The following is a 19,157-nucleotide window of genomic DNA, read 5'->3' as shown; positions in this document are numbered from 1 at the left end:
ACTTCCTGCTCTGAAGGAGGAGGAGAAGTTCCCTTTCCTACCAGAAAAGCACTTTAAACGTTCTCTTCTCCCCTTGGTGACAACAGTCTTTGCAGAAGTGTCTTCTTGGAAGCCCTCCCTCCAGCTACTGCAGATGTTCCCCCATTTGCTATACAGTTTTGGGGAGGAGGAACCAAAAGATAAAATCCTGACACTAAGCCCAGACTGCTTCGTAACTGTGGGAGAAAATAATAAGGGTGAGTGAGTGCACGAGGCAAAGCCCTCCATTGGGACCAGTGACCCCGGGCTGTGTGCACTGTCCTCCTTCCCACACGGTACCGAGTCAAGCATTCATTTCTAGGCTTGTCACTTAATAATCAAATGTTTTAACAGTCAGACAGGGCTTTCTCTGAATGCCATAATGTTTGTGAACAATGAATTTTTCCCCCCTAAACTTTAGACTCTAAAAATAACATCCAATCACTCATTCATGACAGAGCAAAACTTGCATGCTTATTCAAGAAAATGATATTTCAAACATTCAAGTCCAAATTGGGTGCTTTTTTTTGTTTGTTTGTTTGGTATTACTGTTTATAAAAATGAAGTTTGCTACCAATGGATTAGGCCCTGAGGGGATTTTATACAGACTATACAAACGAGGCAGCTGAATATTTGGGCAGGATCCCTTTGCAAATGAAGATCAAAGTCAAAAAGAAAAAAACAAATTCACTTTATTTTAAAGACAATGATTGGCATACAGAAGGTATGCACTAGCATAAAATAAACTTTCATGAAAAGCATTAAAATCCATTATAAATTAATTTATTAAATAGGTATTTGGTATATGTGATGGTTTTATTAGATATTACTCTTATTTATTGCCAACCCCTCCCACAAAGTCAAAACAAATCAGAAAATCTCTTAACTCCGATTTACACTAAATAATTTATTTTCCCAAAATGTGAATGTGATCTGAGATGTGACACATGATATACAGTTCAATTGGTCATTCTCTATCAATCATAATATGACAGGACACAAGAGGCTAAAAATGGCTCATCATAATTTATTTTATGTTAAAATGTACAGCTTTTTTTGTTTGTTTTTTGTTTTGTTTTTTTTTTTTTTTTTGAAGTGACTGACTAAAAAGAGGACAGATAAATACAAGAGTGTCGCTGGCTCCTATTTTATACAAGGATTACGCCTCTCCTGCTTGGCCCTTACAGTCACCCTGTACAGGTACAAAGGCTACAAAAAAGGAAGCAATATAAACAGACACAAATAACTTTTTTTTTTGCTTTTTTTACATGCGATTTGTAAGCTTAGTTTGAGCTATTCACAAGCTACTTCTCTATTTTTCCTTAAAAAATAACTCCAATATTTTATAAAGATAGAAAAATCTACAGATGGAATGAAAATGTAAAGTTAGAGGCATTTCCATAAAATAGCAACTTTACACCAAATTCACTATTTTTTTAAATTCTGCCAAGTATTTGGACATATATGAAATGTTTCAAAACCTGACAGATAAACACTGAGATATGCTTCATTCAATAAACAGAAGTCTGCATTTATAAAACAGAAAGCTGCCTTTTTTTCCCCAAAGAAATCTGTCACCAAAATGGAAAAGGGTCTCAACTTTACACCAAACATTTAGCAATAAAACCCTTTTGACTAACCAAATGGGAATAGCTTTTATAGCTCTTTACAGTTTTATAATTAACAAAAATATAGTTTTTTTTTTTAAACCCTCAAATTAGGGCACCCTAATCAAGGCAAAAAACTTAAGAAATGGCTTACTGTTAGCACAACACTTGTACAGTACTACAAAATGCACTGTCACTAACAAAGACATTAGCGGCATGCTGAAGTGTCACCTCAAACAAAATATACAATAACTGAAAATGGTAAAGGCATTTACATGGAGTGGACAGGGAAGAAAAAAAAAAGCTCTAGGTTCAGTATTAAAACAGATAATTCGGGGTGGGGTGGGGCTTGATATCCACATTGTTTAATGGAAGCAGTCACAGTGAGTGGCTGCCTCCATATGTAGTCCAAAGAGAGGCCTTCCTTTGCAGAGAATTTCATATAAAAGTAACAGAAACAAAGGTACCAAAAAAGAAAAAGAAAAAAAAAAAAGATAAAAAGAAAAACAACTTTATAAGGCTTTCTGCTGCATACAGCTTTTTTTTTTTTTTTTTTTAATAATAAATGGTGCCAACAAATGTTTTTGCATTCACACCAATTGCTGGTTTTGAAATCGTACTCTTAGAAGGTATTTGTGCAGATCAATCCGAGAGAGATGCCCAGGGGTTTTGTGACTGCCCATGTTGCCTACCGTCTCATATAGGACCCATTGAGAGACTGTTTGGACATGCCTGTGTTCATGTAGCCATGGTGCCCGGGGGCTGTGTACATCATGTTACTGTGGGGCGGGGTCTGCATTGGCTGCTGGGCATATGGCTGGGTCCCCATCATGCCCATCTGCACCTGCATAGGGTACTGGGGCGTCTGATTCATGTAGCCGTGATTGCTGTGGTAGCCACTATTCATCATCGGCTGGGACATGCTGTACCCGTTCATGGCATTGAGAGTGTTCATGTTCATGTTCACAGAGTTGACATTGTAGGCTGGGGATGGCATCAGGTTCACACTCATGTTCATGCCCCTCTGCATCGTTAAAGTCCGTGCAGGACCCTGCATGGCTACAGTCTGGGAGCGCCCATAGATTTGCGACTGATGGGTGGCAGCGGCTGGTGACAGAGATGCCGATTTGGTTCTCATGGAGACGTGGCCCTTGCTGGCAATCTGGGTTTGCAGTCTTTGGCTGTGGGAGATGCCAATATTTGATGCAGCCATGTTCCGTTGCAACAGAGGTGGTGGCAGGTTCATTGGAGGAGGAGTCAGGTTGGGGGGTGGGGTCATGGTTGCTTGTGCTTGGGGTCCCCCAGGGACGGAGTGTGGAGACTGAGAAAGCTGAACAAGCCCTGTGTTACTTAATGGTGTGGACAAAGAGGCACTGTTTGCATAGGAAGTTACAGCAGCGGAATGGCTGTAAGGCAATGAATGATCAATAAGTGTATTAGTTAACTGCTGTAGTTTGGCAAGGCTGAAGGTGGCTGACGGCTGTGGGTAATGCCCAGCCCCAAAATCACTCTGACCCATCCGTTCATATAAGCCAAGGTTGGCATTGCCAGTCTCGGGGATCTCGGCCAGCTGCATGGGCGGCGTGAAGTTAGCAGCCATGCTGCATTGCGCCAGCTGCTGGCTGCTGCTCGGGGGCCTCTCCACCACACAGCCTTGAGGAGACTTGACGCCGCAGGTCGGGGGGGAGCTGATGCTGGTCTGCTGCAGCATGCTGCAGCTCCCGCTGATGTTGGACATCTGCTGGGTGACAGCGCAGCTGCTCTGTGTCAGGTTGCTGGAGGTGAGGCTGCTGTAGGAGCAGCTGTTCTGTGAAGAGCCGTTTCCACAGATGCTGCCGCCCATGGTCGAGTCATAGCTGCTTGGGTTTTCGTAGTTCTCGGTTGTGCTCTCGATACTGCCCAGGTCACTGAACCCGCTGTCCACGACTTGCTGCGAATGATCGGAAACAGACGGGACGTCCATCATTGGACTGGTTTCCATGTTCTGCAGAGACGGCACTGAGATGGCACTTTGATCTGGGCTGATTTGGGCATAGCTGTTTTCCAGGGCAGGGACGCTTGGGCTATTGACAGAACGTACTGACTGGCCAGGGTGGGAATGGACAGATGAGACTGGGCTGCTGTGGTCTGACTGCTGGCAGTCGTCTAGAGTGGCAGAGATCTGTGGGCTTTGGTCTGCATGGGTGTAGTTCTGTAGGCTTCTACAGGCCTCTTGAGTCTCAGCACAATCCTGAAAGGTGTCGTCCTGTTCGCTGTTCTCCTGGGTCAAGGACTGAACCGCTTGGACAGTCTCAGAGTCTATTTCCAAGGTGGCTGTGTTTCCCTCTTTGAACTCAGAATCTACTTCTTCATTGTTCTTTTGGTCCTGCTTCTGTGCCTGCTCTCCTGGGGGTTCCTCATCAGATTCAGGGGCAGTTTCAGTGGCTCCAGCAAGCTCCTTAGGTTCACTATTACACGAAGCTGGGAGGTCAACACCACAGTCCATTAGGACCTCTGGGTTTGAATGACTAGGCTGGACACTAAGGTCTAAAAAAGCCTCCTGGTTTTCCAGTACTTCTTTGAAGGCTTCCCTTGGGTGTTCTTCCTTCTCTGCTTCAGCAGACTCCATGTGACTGTCATCTTCATCATCGGCATCATGCCCCTCGTTGTGAGATGGCTCTTCATCCTCTTCCTCCTCCTCTTCATGATCATCCAAATGCAGAGCGTCGTCTTTGTCCATGCAGACTTCTGGCTCCACCTTTTCCTGACTCTTGGCACCACTGGGGTCTTTTTCTACATTTCCTTCTTCTTCCTCTTCTTCTTCTTCCTCCTCCTCCTCTTCCTCCTCAGGTTTGATTGAATCGTCTTCAGGTTTTCCACCCGGTGATTTAATTGGACTTACAGGTGCACACGTCTCCTCCCTTCCATTTTTGTCCTGAGGCAGCAGGGGTTCCACAGCTTCCTTGACCCCCTCCTCAATTCTGGTGGAAGTGGGGCTGGTTCTGTCTGCTGGAGTCTCCTTCTGGCCTTCCACTGTCACCTGGTCATCAGGCTCCATGGGTGTTTCTGGTGGGGTGTACAAGTTCAGTTTAAATCCAGTCTTCCTCTCTTTGTTTGGCCTCCACTTAGACAGACCACGCTTTGTTCCTTTTGGCCATTGTTTGCACTTCAGAGGTTCAGGATTGTCTCTACTGGCTTCTTTCAAGTTATTTGCACCATCATCCATATTGTCTTAGCGAGGAGACAGACAGAAAGGGGGAGGAAGAAAAATAAAATCTTAGAAAGCATCACCATAAACAATTTGAATTCATTCTTCTAAATAATTTATCAAATACTGCTTTTCAATTTAGCACTTTAAGCGTTGATGCTAAAGATATAATCAAACCTAATACAGAATAATATTGTGGTTAAAAAAAAACTGAGGAAATAACCTAGGTCTGGAAAATAATACATGCTGCACACACCATATACCTACCCCCCCATAACTCACTCTTTACAGAGAGTTGTGCTTTTTTATAGGAAGCACATGAATAATAATGTGCTTATATTATAATATAAGCAACTATAATAAGTTTATTTCAGTTTAACAAACAAAATATTCTCTAACACAAAAGCCTGGAATTCCACAATGTGAAAAGAATCATTTTGAATATTTGCAAATTAGGAAATGCAGGGGAAAGGGGTTAAAGTTAGCTCATATCCCAATCACCACTAAACTGGAGAAATGAATAGAAGCCTGGCTTGCACATTTATCCTGAGAAAGTGAACTTCTGCTTGTGGACATTTACTTGTTTGAAATCTCAGATGACATTATTTTCTTTGATTTGAATATTCTCTCTGGCATAAAAATAAACTATGTACCTCTGAAACAAATGAATAACTAACTAAATAACCAAAACATAAATACATTTCTAATCTACTCCAGGATCATTTCTGCCTGACACACACTATAATGTAATTACCTTGAAATTATTGAACATTTAAAATACAGGTATTCATTTTATCACTAATTCTATCCACACTGCATTTTGGATCCATGTGCAAATGTGTGGTTTGAATATTAAATAAGAAACAAACCATAACTGTCAGGTTCATTTTAGCTCAGCTAATCTTATTTTTACTGTTAGTTGTATGTATGTATGAATATAAATATATTTCTATAAAATAAATATATATTTATATAAACATAAACAAGCAAACAAGCAAATATATGAATAAATACAAATATAAAACACCCAAGTCTTAATATCTTTATAAAATTAATGATCATATCGATCTCCTGCGTGCATGCTCAGTTGCTTCAGTAGTGTCTGACTCTTTGTGACCCCTTGGACTGTAGCCCACCAGGCTCCTCTGTCCATGGGACTCTCCAGACAAGAATACTGGAGTGGGCTGCCATGCCCTCCTCCAGGGGATCTTCCCAACCCAGGGATCAAACCCACGTCTCTTATGTCCCCTGCATTTGCAGGCAGGTTCTTTACCACTAGCACTACATGGGAAGCCCCATTGATCTCCTAGAGGGTTCAATTTAAAGAAAAAGCTTCATAAAGAGAAGTGGTCTTATTAGAAACACTGTTTTGGAGAACAAAGCAAGATCTAATTAATAATCAGTGAGGAACGGAGATCCCTTTCGCCAGAATGGAGTGGCTTCTAATCCAGTCAGTGCAGAGCAGGGTAAACACTGAACTCACTGATGTAATAAAGAATTACACATAAATTTACTATCTGTACTACATTCAGACTGGCTAACTGCAAAGATAGGTACTGTAGACCAATTCCTCCAGAAGTGCTAAGTACAATACCCAGCTAACAGATACCTCATGATGTTCCAATGGTTTCATTTCTATTCGCACAAACAGGGAACAGGCATACCAGTGACTCTGGACTCCACATTCTCATTCCACATGCTACTAGATCTACTAGCATTTTTAGGAAAACTCTGCCAAGTCAGAAGATGTAATTTCTAATAACTATTTTTTAAGAAAGAAGAGCCTGAAAGGAATCAGGTATAATACAGCCACTTGGAATTTGTTAAGGCAAGTGGCACAAAGTAGAGAATGAAGGCAGTGTTGATTCATGTATAGGCTCCTGAGAACACAGCTAGAAAGTGGAATAAGGCTCAAATTCCATGCCAAAAAATGACTAATGAGCAGGCTTGGTTTCTCTATACCCAGGGTGAGATGTCATTGCCTCCACAAAACAGGTATGTAGCAATAGCATTGTTGTTAATTCAGAAAGTCAAGGAGCTGCCTGCTCATGTTCTTAAAATTGTGGCTTTTCAAAGGCAAGAGTGATTATCGGTGGTTTCCAGGAAAGTGAGATGGCCTGTTCTTGAGACTAAAATAAAGTAAGGTTTTGAATAGAGTCATTTCAACTGGAGAGTGGAGAGACTGTCCCACAAATTCTCATCATTCAGCTGGGAGCTCAAGTTCCCAACCCAACAGGCAAGGGATGGTTTCTTTTAAATATGGCATCAAGGAGGAGTCAATAGTGTTTCTTTTTTTTTAGAAGATGGGGTGGGATGTCTCTGCAACATCAACTGTTAAACAGTAATTTGAAAGGAAAGATAATTTCCTGATTTATACATTATCCTATGTTATCAAAGCTAATAGTGATGGTGTGGGTAGGTTTAGATGATTCTTGATAAGAACATCTCCAAAGACACCATTGATTATATGATTCATCATCAATTTACTAATATTTGTTTTTCAGGAAAAAGCATTCAGTGCTCACATCAATAATAATAATATATACCCTGATTTCAGAAGTATTAAATGTCAAAAAAAGTACATATTAGAATCAAGGAAGTGCAATGTGTTTCTTATCGACAGACTTCAAAGTTTTTGAGGATAAGCCAATTTCTGGAAAGTAAGATGAACCCACCTAGAGGGATGTTCTGGCCTTAGAAGTTGTTTAACATAAAATCCAATTCCAGGAAGAAGGGATAGAACCTTTTATGAATGAGAAAGGACAGATGAGCACTTATTTCTGGTGGGTCGGTATCACCTCAGAGATGCCTTTGGGTAGAATTCAGGTGCCTGGTTTTTGGCAATAACAGACAGAAATTCACAAGGGTAAGGTTTTTATAATTCCTCCACTTACTTCTACAAGGGTCAGTATTCTTAAAGCAATGATTGTCTTTTCCTTCCTCTTCCTCTGTCTGTCTTTTCTTCCCAGGCTGAGGTTGGAACGCTTTTCTCAGCACTGGCTTCCTGCCATCCTCCTCCACTTCAATCTCACAGGTAGGCTCCAGCTGTGGCATTGGCCTCTCTTCGTCTGAGTTGTCAAAGGGCTCATTCAGTACTTCTGTCGTCTCAGAAATGGTCTCAGTTGTTACACTGCTGTTGATCCTCCTGCGTTTACGACCCCTTTTCTTCTTTAGTACAAAAGGCCTCTGAAATTAATTCCAAACATAATACATCAGAGCTCATGAGAAATTACATTGCTGAGTCGACATGCGGCAAACATGTACTGAACGCGTGTCTGAGACTTACACGTAAAGACTTCTGTAATGCCTTTGTACTTAACCTTCCATTTGATGTTTAACATCCCTCTCGGGCGCCTACTACACAGACAAGTGTTTTCCAAATAAAACAGTTGTTTACTCAGGCAGATGCTTTGAGAGGGAACATCCTAGCAGCTGCACTGTAGATTTTTAAAAGCTGAGGTTTGCTTTCCTAGCATATTATTTTCGAGTAGTACCTGCTGGCTTCAAAATCCTATACATTATAGTGATTAAATCATCATGGACATCAGCGTTTCAACAATCAAGTAGCCACTGGGTCACTCATTTTAATATTTGGTAACTGTTCAAGGAGCACCTACTGCGTGCACAGCACTGTAAGATACATGATGGTACACAGACCAGCCTACTCATTCCCCATCTCACAGGAATTCAGGAACGATGAAAAGGAAAGAAGAAAGAGTACTTGAAGAAAGAATTACTCTGCAGATAACGTTAGAGTCATGTACTGATGGCTGCAAGGATGCCGGCAGCTGATAATTTTACAAAATATTTTAACATGGACGGCATCTAAAGAAAATGTAAAGACATGTGGAATGTGTCTTACTTATGTAAAATATAACAATGTTTTCTAATTGCATTAGAGGTTCGCAAAATGACGTTCCATAACTGAAAACATAAAATATTTTTTCCAAGCAAGATGTACTCAATGATACAAAATCCAAGTATAAGAATAACAGGTAGATTTGCTGCTAAGATGTAATCTGTCAATAATGGGTCTGAAAAATTACTGAAAGTACAGTGCAAAGAAGAGTACAAAATGCTTGATTAAAACTCAAATTCTAGGTAAACCATATCCAAGAATTACTGCGTCTCCTCACATTTTTAAATGTCTGGATGTTCACTGAAGTGCACATATAAATTTTGATAGTCATATTCTGTATTTTAGTATTTATGATTATTAATCCCTTCAGTCAGCCTGCTCTCCCTAATCCATGAGAATTTTCCCAAACATGAGTTTAGCCAATATGCAGAACTGGTTTTCTTTAGGTTGAGTCCTTTTGTGTGATGGTAGGCACTTAACATGCCTTGGATAATTCTGGGTTTTGTTCTTTTTGAAGCAAATTTCTTTTGTTACATACATAATACATGGATACATGTTCCTTGTAAGAAATCAAAATATGATTCATAAGCCTAAAGTTCACTCTGTGGGATGCTCTTCTGATACCCCACCCCGCCAGCTGCCCTTCCACTCAAACACGGCCAGGCTCAGGTGATGGGGCACCAACCACCCTGGGAGTCAGAACGGCAGGTTCTTTGACAGAAACCACGCGGGGGGCCTTGGGGGCAGAGCCTTAACTTGCATTCTCACTATTAGCCTCGGCTATCCTACACTATGTGGCCCTTCTGCATGTCACAGATAGACACTGAAGACAAAGACAGCAGATCTGGGTTGAACATTTACCTAAAGACAAAATCACTTTTCTAACTTCTGCACCTGGTATGTGTACCCAGAGAAACCACGAGGCTACTACGATAGGAGACATTTCAAGAATATGTACTTGCATAAATGCAAAATATCAGCATTAAACTTAAGGGCTTAAAATACCTTCTAACAATTCTATGCCAAGGACAAGAGAAGGAAATAGCATCAGGGGCACTGGGCTTGGAGTCTGAGCATTTGTCTGGTTCTGGCTCCATCTCTAATGAGTTGTGTGACCTTGGACAAGTCTCCTATCCTCTCTAGGCCTTGACGTTTTCATCAAAATTGACTGAAGGGTGGTTAAGTGCTGCCCTGGGCCCTTTGTTCCCATAGCTTGATTTACACCAGTCCCACAAGCCAGCAGGTGGCAGTAACTACCAGACGAGCAAGCCGCCTGTCCCCGATTTTCTGTCACAGCACCAACAAACCTCAAAGAGTAAACACAATCATGACTGTAAGATAAATGATGAGGATATATGATCGGTAGGACTGGATACAAATAAACTACATCTAAAGAATGGAGAGTGAAACAAATAATAGAATGTTTGCAATGACAAATAGGATTTGATTGAAACTGACTCACAAGACAGAAAATCTAAACAGACACATACCTTTCTCTTTATGGCAACTGACTGTGGTTTAGTCAATCTTGGAGGAGAGCTTTGGATATTGTCTTCCTCTTCCTCCTCCTCCTCTTCCTCCTCCTCCTCTTCCTCCTCCTCCTCTTCCTCCTCTTCTTCCTCCTCCTCTTCTTCACTGCTCTCTTTAGACAGCTCCATCAGTTGCCCTCGCTCCCCTGCCACTGGTCGGCTCTCCGGGGAATGCAAATATTTATTTTTCGATTGTACTTTTGCAGGTGATTGCCTACTGTTAGCTCTAGATGACAGGATTTCTTGCTCCTCCTTTTCCCAGCAGCTGGCTTGTTCCATTAGCCGCTCGGCCTAAAGGGGAGGTAAAAATGGCGGGCCAGGGTGAGGGCAGTTACACAGTCAGAGCCTCTAAGGATCAAAGGCAAAGGATCTCTAAGTCATTTCTGATCAGGATAATCAGCCAGTCAAGCAGTATTCCAGCTGCATCATCTCAGAACTCTTTTGCATCAGTTAGGATAACAAATCAAAGAAGATTGGGTTTCATGGGATATTTAGCAGTATTAATGATGCAGCGAATTGATTTGAGTCCTTATCACTACATTACATGCTCACTGGCATGGAGCACTTTAAGCAAGTTCATAAACACAATGAATCGATTGACACTGCAGTCTTGGAGCTCAGCACCAAATTTGATCTGATTACATGCTGTCAGTAGTGAAAAATGCTGCTTTGTGATCAATGATAAACGTTTCATTTTTCATACTCAATTCAATAAAATTATCATGTCTTACCATGCAACCTCACTTAGGATAAATTAATGCCATATCATTTCATAAGCTCTCTCTACATAACCAAGCTTTTGACAATGATGTTAATGACCTTAGCTTAAAAATGCTACAAGATTGAAATTACACAACTTAGGTTGATGAACCCAAACTACCTCTTTTTCGGCTTCTCGTTCTTCTTCAGAAACTGCAGCATTAGAAATTAAGATTGGGGTCCACCTCAGACTCTCTGGATCAAGTTCATTGGTCCGGGAACAGGTTTTCAACTTTTCCATGTGGCCCAATATCAACTTTTCCCGTCTAATGATGACAAATCTGTAATGTGAGGAGGCAGAAAAAAGTGCAATCAAAAGCTGCAATTTCATTTCACCTTCAGATATTGATCTCTGCTAGCATTAACATTACCTGGGTTAGAAAAGACCAGAAAGCTCATCAATGAAAACGTGGAGCAAACTGAAATTTGACCAGCAAAGAAGTATCACTGCCTGTTTTCTTTTTAGGAGAAAAGTTTTTATAATATTGTTGGGGAACCTCTAATATTTAAATAGAATGAATCTGCCTAACTCTAGGGACCCTTTCTGGGGTCAGATGGTCACGAGGCAGCTGGGTCGCCCAGGGCACTGGTGCTCACCGGCCGTCTCTCTTGTCAATCATGTGGAGGTGCTGCAGAGTGGTGGCGATGTCATGGGGGCACATGCCCGTGGCTCTGCTGATGGCCTTGATGCTGATGTGCCGCTCGTGGTGGTGGTAGAGATATTCTAAGATGACACTCTTCCAGTAGGCCAGGTAGGAAAGACGGCCCAGATCGGAGAGTGGCTTTTCAGGAGACCCTGCTTGGCCTTCTCTTCGAGAAAGCAAATAGCCTAGGGCAGAAAAAGCAAAAGTCGACCTCACTGTGGTGTTCTCAGACATTGGAACAGGGGCCACTCAAAATAATATAAGACTTACACTGTAAGTAGCAACAAGGTACATCACATCACAACATATCACACAAGTGACATCACATTGGAGAAGTGCATTAATTTTATGTATATTCTCTTCCCAGTTATAGTGATCTGACATCCACGACGTTTATGCCCCCTAGTCCTTTACAGTAGCCCTGTAAGTCAGTTCATTTAGCTGATGGCAGCATTTCAGACATACATTGTGGCATACTTAACGAAGCTAAAGTTGAACACATTACTTCTGATAAGTCTCAACGTCCAAGTCCCCCGGCTACAGATCCTTTCAAAAACTAAATGTCAGGCACTTACTCAGAAATCCTGTCAAGGGACCACCCCGAACATTAATGGGGGGGTTGTTTTCCACAGGAAGAACCAAATGACCCTTTAACAGCTGGGTCTTAATAAAAGACAAGGGCCTCTGTTGACTGAGATTCTGTATTGCTTGTTACATTTAACTAGCGGCGGATCTGAAGCTTTGCTTCAGGACCAATAAAAGAATGTCTTTTAAGTCAACGGCTGCAACTCCTGTCAGCTCCCCAGCTCTGTTTTCACCCCTTTCATGGAAATTAATTTATAATCCAACCGTTGCTCCTACAAATTAAAACAAAACAACTTCCTTAAAACAAACTGTTTCATGTAAACACAGAAAAACCCTGAGCATGGTAGGCTTTTGAACACGTACCCGACAGCATTACTGAAGGTTCCTTGGCAAAGGAACTTTAAAATGAGAAAAACTTTAAACCCACTTGAAGGTAATGAATGAAAGCTGGCGGCTGTCTTGGTAATTAAGAGCCACTTACTGAGTAGAGAAGAAATGTTATAAACTAATGATGTCTACCTTGCTCTAATTATCTATTTCAACAGCCTCACCTTCATGAACTTCCTAAATTTAAACAAACATCAACTACATACAGTAGGTGGCAGCAATTACAAAATCATGCTGCTTTGTAAACCACCCAAATCTTCAGCATTTTTCTTCTTTATCTACATTTCCAAAATGGCTGCATTTTCAAGAATTTTCTCAATTTTGGATTTTTTGTTAAAAGGAGAAAGCAATGTCTCTGGTGCATTTTCCTGCCTCTCAGAATCACTGTAAATAATGCAGAAATATACAACAAGAAATCCAGCCTTACCCTAGAAGGGTATAACCACAGCATTTTGCATTTTGATGGTTTTAATCTGAACGCCATTATGAAGATCAGGCACATATTTAACTTTAGGTTTTGCTGAAGTCTTTTGACTTGTCTCTTTAACTCATGTTTAAGTGCAAAGTATCTGACTGAATGCAAACAAGCACCACAAAATCTGACAGTCAAACCACTGTCGACACGTCATCTGGCTGCACGCAGAGGCTTTCTACAGCAGTGCGTCAGGAATGCTAACAGTGATGGCCACTGTGCTGAATCCAGCCCAGATTATGCCCTGTCAGTGTGCAGAAGAGCTCTCTGTCACCAGAATACAAAGGGTACCCAAACCTCAGGACACAGATAATTGGCACATCTGTCACCTGCCTCCTAAGTGCTTGGTACATGCTGAGAAATTTACTCGGTCAGCTGGAGGTCCCAGCTCTGTACCTCCAGGGTGCATGGGAATCGGGGAGGGTGGGGGAAAAGAACCATAGTATCGTGGACATGGAATGATCCATTTTTGTCCACAGGATCCCACAATTAAGTCTGATGCAGTGACTGTGAAATTCCCTAGCCCCTCACTGGTTCTCATCTGAACCCCACAGCCGGGAACATTAAGCACCCCCACCTCGAAGCCGAGCAGACAGATTTCTATACAACCAAAGTTGCACCCTCCCAACCTTATGTCCCCTCTGCGATGAGCAGCCTTATCCAGGAAGCACATGTATTTCTTTGTTCTGTCTTCTCTTCCATGAGTGCTATGTTGGGCTAAAGGGAAGCAGCCAGAATCCCCCCGAAAGACAGCTGACACAATTGTTCATGCTTTCACACCCTGAGAGAGTAGCATGCACCTTCTCAGGGCCTCAGACTAGACGGGTTAGGCAACCTAGGGTCTGTGGAGAACATCCAGGCACAGACCTTTCAGCACCTGTGCTCCCACCATGTTAAGTGGCTGTCTCCCTGGGATGCTCCCTTGGACATAGTCTGTGATCTGTGACTGAGCCCCGCCGAGCCCGTGTACGCCAAGCCCAACGGACGTTCGCAAAGAACACCTCTGTGCTGTGCTAGCAAAGGCTGCAAAGGCTACCCATACCTGCCGGGAAGCGATGCTTTCCTCGGTGGGGGGGAGAAAAAACTGCAAACCCAAACTCCAGCCAGAAAACACCAAGCAGGTTTCCAAGGATGATGGCCCCACCACACTACAGACCACACAATGCCACTGTCCAAAGACATCATGGCACTGCCTGCGGTTAGTGTTCCCTTCTCCTCTCTGACTCATGAGCCCCTCAAGGAGCTCACACCAGTAGAAGAAACTTATACTTGCGCTAAGAGCCATTTGTAAGTTCACAAAGTCTTTTCTCCTGAAGGAGAAATTTTTGCTTTAAATGGAATCCATTTCAACAAACAAAATGACCAAGGTCCAATTTCTGATTCCTTAGTAGTAAAGTCAAGTCACTGGTAATATGTTAAAATATATACAATAGTTTAGCAGGAAAAACTGTGCCATGTCTTTTCCACTCCATTTGTGCACAAGGTTGAAATAATACATAATTTAAATTTTACCTGCAGCAGGCACTTTTCCTCAAAAAAGCTGTAGCTGGTGGCACTTTATGACTCTGACCTTCATAACATGGAGTGGTCTAAATAATGAATTTCTTGCCATCTTGTGTTTCCTTCTACTTTTTCTGGGCTCCTCAAATTATCATCACTATAGAGCCCAATGACAATAATTTTTAGTAAGAACAGTTACTTATTGAGTGATTATAGTGATGTGGTTTAAGTTACAGCTCTTAAGTTTAACTTACCAAAAAGATTCCAAATAATTGATCTAAGATGCAGGGAAATAAAAAGCACTTATCTTGGAAGCCAGTATATTATCCTGAAGCATCTGAAACAAGTACAATCCACCCCTGGTGAACAGATTCCTGTGGTGCTCTGAAGTCTTTCCTCAACTCTGGATACTTTGAATCAGAAAACCTGAACTATCCCTGGAGAAACCTGGCTGTTCAGACTGGAAACAAAGTGATATTTGGAGGACAAATCCCAGTAGCTGCAGTATAATTAATCGCTGGTGAAATTATTCCCTGTAAATTGTGAGCCAGAGGTGCTGGGGAACAGCTCTTAACTCTGTGAGCAGAAGACTTGTACTTTCAAGCTGACTGGCCCAACACCCCTCACCCACATCAACTATCTTGAGGAAGCTAGCTTCCTATTTTGCTTCACTGGAACTACTTACCCAAGAGAAAGTGAGGTCTAAGTTGTAGTGTATGAACCACACACTAAATTCAAAAGATTACCAAGGTATTTGCTTAAAGAGGAAGGAAAAATAAGGCGAGGTCTGCAAAGAAGTAAGTGTTTCTAAGCTGTACTGCATGGGACCCAAATTTACCTCACCTCTGTTGAGGCTGACCTACCTGTAGTAAGATAAGCAATCCTCATGTTAACTAGCTCTGATCCCCAGTGTATGAAGAGGTTAATTCTCTCCTAAGGGCAGGGGAAAAAAAGTGGTAGAGAGTTGCCTTCCTATAGGCGTTAGGATAAGGAGGGAACAATGTAGACAAGGTCAAGATTTGTTTTTGCAGCCTAAATTCCCAAATTAACTGAACTCCCAGCATATTAAATGCAAGGTTAACCCTTGATTCATATGACACATTCCTTTTCTTTTAAATCAGTAACGTAGTAAATAAGAATGTAGACTAAACCAGAGTGGACTAATGTTTTCCACTCCTGGAAATGATTTTCCTCTCCAAGGCAGCCATGCTCACCCTTGCACATCTTTATGTTCTACCACCTGGAGCCAAACCATATGAACTTCCTCAAAGACAAAAGGGCAGACTTTGGCAAAGTATTTCCAACTCCCATCTATCTGGATTATATGGGTCTGGAGTAACCAGTTGCTTTTAGGGGAAAATAATCTTTAAGGATTACACAGTTTTCATCAGACACCTGTTTAGCTCAGCAAACCCCACTAAAGGGTTCCTATCGATAGACAGCACTGGGTCTGCAAGCCTGGGAACTGACACCAGGCCAGGGATTTATGGCAGCTCTGGGTCAGAGGAAATCCAGTGGCTCTAACCATGTATCTCATGATTGCAGACGGAAATTCACTGGTCCACACTCATCTATTACTGGTTTCTGGGGTTAAGCAGCTCTGTGACCAAGTGGACAAATGGCATGTTATCAGTTTAAACAGTGGAGATAAATCAGTTTGACAGACTACTTATGTCTCCTCAGTGAAATTTTGTGGTGATTTTGCAATTAGTAAAGAAGGAAGCTGAACCTCAGCCTTCTCACTGTTTGAAGAGAATAGGAGTATTCTACATAACTTGTGATCTGCCTGAATTCTTAACTGCTCAGATATGTCCTCAGCGAAATTGGAAATTTTTAACTTTAAAGATATTCTGTATTTTAAGAGATAGGTTTTGAAGACATGTAAGTTTAAGGCAGTATTCCCATAATTTTATGGGCTTGAAGTAATTATATAACAACTTGAATAAACACTGCTTGACCTCTCAGTCTACAGCCTAAAGACCAGTGGTTTTCAGAGTGTGGTCCCCCAGACCAACAGTATCCTCAATCACCTGGGAACTTGTTAGGGCTGTAAATTCTCAGGCCTATTCATCAGAACTTTTGGAGGCAGGACCCAGCACCTGTGCTTTAACAAGCCCTCCAGGTGATTCTGATGCACAGAAGTTTGAGGAGCACTGGAATAAACTGCTATAAGGCTGCTGGCTTTGATGGGGATGTTACAGTGGCCCTGCGCAGTAGGAGAGTCAATGAAAAGACAGTGGCTGAAGAATCTCGGTGAGAAGACCTCACCCACCCAGATCCTTGGTGGTAGAGAATCTCGAAAGCCCCACCAGACTGAAATTTAGCCAGGGTCACTGAGTTGGAGAGTGGCTTTGTCTGTAGCTTCTATGCCGGTGCTTTCCAACCTTCACTGTGCAAACAATCCCCTTCTTGTTACAACTGGATTCTGATTCAGAACATCTGGGGTGGGGCCTGAGAGTCTGCATTTCTAACAAGTTCCTATACCATGAACCATGCTTGAATAGCAAGGTTTATACATGAAGCCAGTGATTCTCAAACGTTTGGGTCTCAGGACCTCTTTACATTAAAAAATTGTTTAAGAGCTTCTGTTTATAAGGGCTACATATATTAATTTTAGAAAAAAATTTGACAAATATTTATTTAAACCCCCATAAACCCATTATGTGTTGACATCATTTTCTAAAATACAAGATAAATAAATAAAATAAAACGTGAGAAGAGTAGCATTGTTTAACATTTTTGCAAAACTCTTCTACAACTCGCTTAAGAAAAAACAGCTAGATTCTCCTATCTGTTTTGGTATTCAATCTGTTGTGATATCACAGGTCATGAAATTCTTGACAACTCCACTGTACACTCATGGGAGAATGAGAGAAGGACAAACAGTATCTTAGTATAACTTTGAAAATAGTTATGACCTTGCAGACTCCCTAAAAGGGCTTCTGAGATCCCCAGAGGTCTCTGGACCATACTTTGAAACCATCTGCATTAAATAAAAAATGAGAAGAATTTGTAAAGACGGGCAAAAAGGGCACAGGTATGATAAAACAATATGGCACTTACTGAACACCATATGACAGATCATAAGAGGCACTACAGGTTGGTTAAGGGCAAGACTGCCTGTGATGGAATCCAGGGTCCACATGTAACAGCTGTGTGGCTTTGGGCAAGTTATTTAATCCCTCTGTGCTTCAGATCCCTCATCCATAAAGTGTGGAGAGTAATCAATCATACCTGTCACCTAGGGTTGTCATAATAATTAAATGAATGAATACAAAGCACGTAGAACAGTGCTTGGCATATTACAGAAACCCTGTATGAGTGTTAGGTATTATCATTATTATTCAACATAGTGAATGAAAGAAATCTCAAGCTGGTCATTTGATGACTGCTTATCCTTACTGTAGGGGAAAGAAAGAAAACTGGGACAGAAGGAGACAGACAGAGAACAGCTCCCTTTCCTTTTTCCTACTTTTGCTTGAGGCACCTGAAAACCATTCTATTCACTCCACTGCCTCAGACAGTTTTCTTCCTGCCCCCGTCCCCATCTAACCACCCAAACATAAATTAAAGGACGAAGCTATGATTAAAAAAAAAAAAAAGGCAAACATATTCTGCCTCAGGAACAATCTCAAGAAACTGGCGACTAAAAGCTCCCAGCAAGCACATTTCTGTGCCCCCAAATTCCCTTTGGTCCTCAAGTCTTTAACTTCAAGGACTACCCTCAGGAAACAGCAAGCGCATCAAACCACAGTAACAATGATGGCTGGAGGGCTTCAGCAAGAACCCGGGGATGGTCCCAAGACAGATGAAACAAAGACCCAAATGTTATAGAAGACTCAAGTGTGTCCCTGGGAACATGGCTTGAGCCAGTGAAACCCAGAGAATAGGAACAGCAAGTCTCTGGAGAGGGAAGGCTGGCTGCCCTGGGTCACACGCCAGTCTGTTTCTCTAAGGCGCCCCTTAAGATCTCCCTTTTCAAAGATCCCACAAGCTCCTCCGCAGACTGTGCTGATGCTGGGCTCTTCCTCAGTCATGTGGTGGGGCCATTGGTCTTTTTTACTGAACACCCCCGCTTCGCTCTCAAGACTACATGGAAGAGGAATGGTATTCCTTCAAGCCAGGCCCCCACCCCCACCGCCACTGCCACCCTGGGGAATGTGTACGTGGGGCATGACGCCCCTGCTGCTGTGGGGGGTGTGCCTGTGTATAAGCATAGAGACCATGCTGGAATTTACCAGATGAGTTCCATGAGTCTGTGAGTGGGTGTGGCCTCTCAAAGTGGGTGGTCATTCTCTGCATATACAAACTCATTGTGTATACAACTCACAAACAGGACATCAGGTGGCAGGAACTCTCCTCCCTCTGTGGCACCCTTGTATTGGAGAGGGTGAACATTTCTGAATGAGTTACCAAGTGGGGGATGACCAGGGCCAGACCCTTGTGAGACAGCCACAGGGTAAAAATGAGTCAATGGTTTTTTAATAACTGATTAATTTAATTGAGTGACACTGTCTCTTTGTTTCTCCTTTTTCTATCTTGTGGTCTTGCCCAAAGTTTCTCAACTCTGGTTACACACTAGAATCACTCAACCTTTTAAAAACTCCAGA

General features: G+C 42.1%; 1 protein-coding gene across 6 annotated transcripts in view; it reads right to left on the bottom strand.

Moving 5' to 3' along the window:
* Positions 1 to 692: 692 nt before the first annotated feature.
* Positions 693 to 19,157, bottom strand: part of KAT6B (lysine acetyltransferase 6B) — a 181,851-nt gene continuing 163,386 nt past the window's right edge. For all 6 annotated transcript variants that reach the window (XM_043927095.1, XM_043927097.1, XM_043927099.1 and 3 more), the window contains exons 14-18: positions 11,557 to 11,788; positions 11,081 to 11,240; positions 10,162 to 10,491; positions 7,707 to 7,998; positions 693 to 4,835 (exon numbers count right to left, since the gene is read on the bottom strand). In XM_043927095.1, the coding sequence (XP_043783030.1) occupies positions 2,314 to 4,835; positions 7,707 to 7,998; positions 10,162 to 10,491; positions 11,081 to 11,240; positions 11,557 to 11,788 (3,536 nt within the window). In that variant the 3' untranslated portion in view covers positions 693 to 2,313. The remainder of the gene's footprint in view (positions 4,836 to 7,706; positions 7,999 to 10,161; positions 10,492 to 11,080; positions 11,241 to 11,556; positions 11,789 to 19,157) is intronic.

Source organism: Cervus elaphus, chromosome 15 (genome assembly GCF_910594005.1).
Source record: "Cervus elaphus chromosome 15, mCerEla1.1, whole genome shotgun sequence".
Classification (NCBI taxonomy): Eukaryota; Metazoa; Chordata; class Mammalia; order Artiodactyla; family Cervidae; genus Cervus; species Cervus elaphus.
This window is presented reverse-complemented; position numbering and strand designations above follow the sequence as displayed.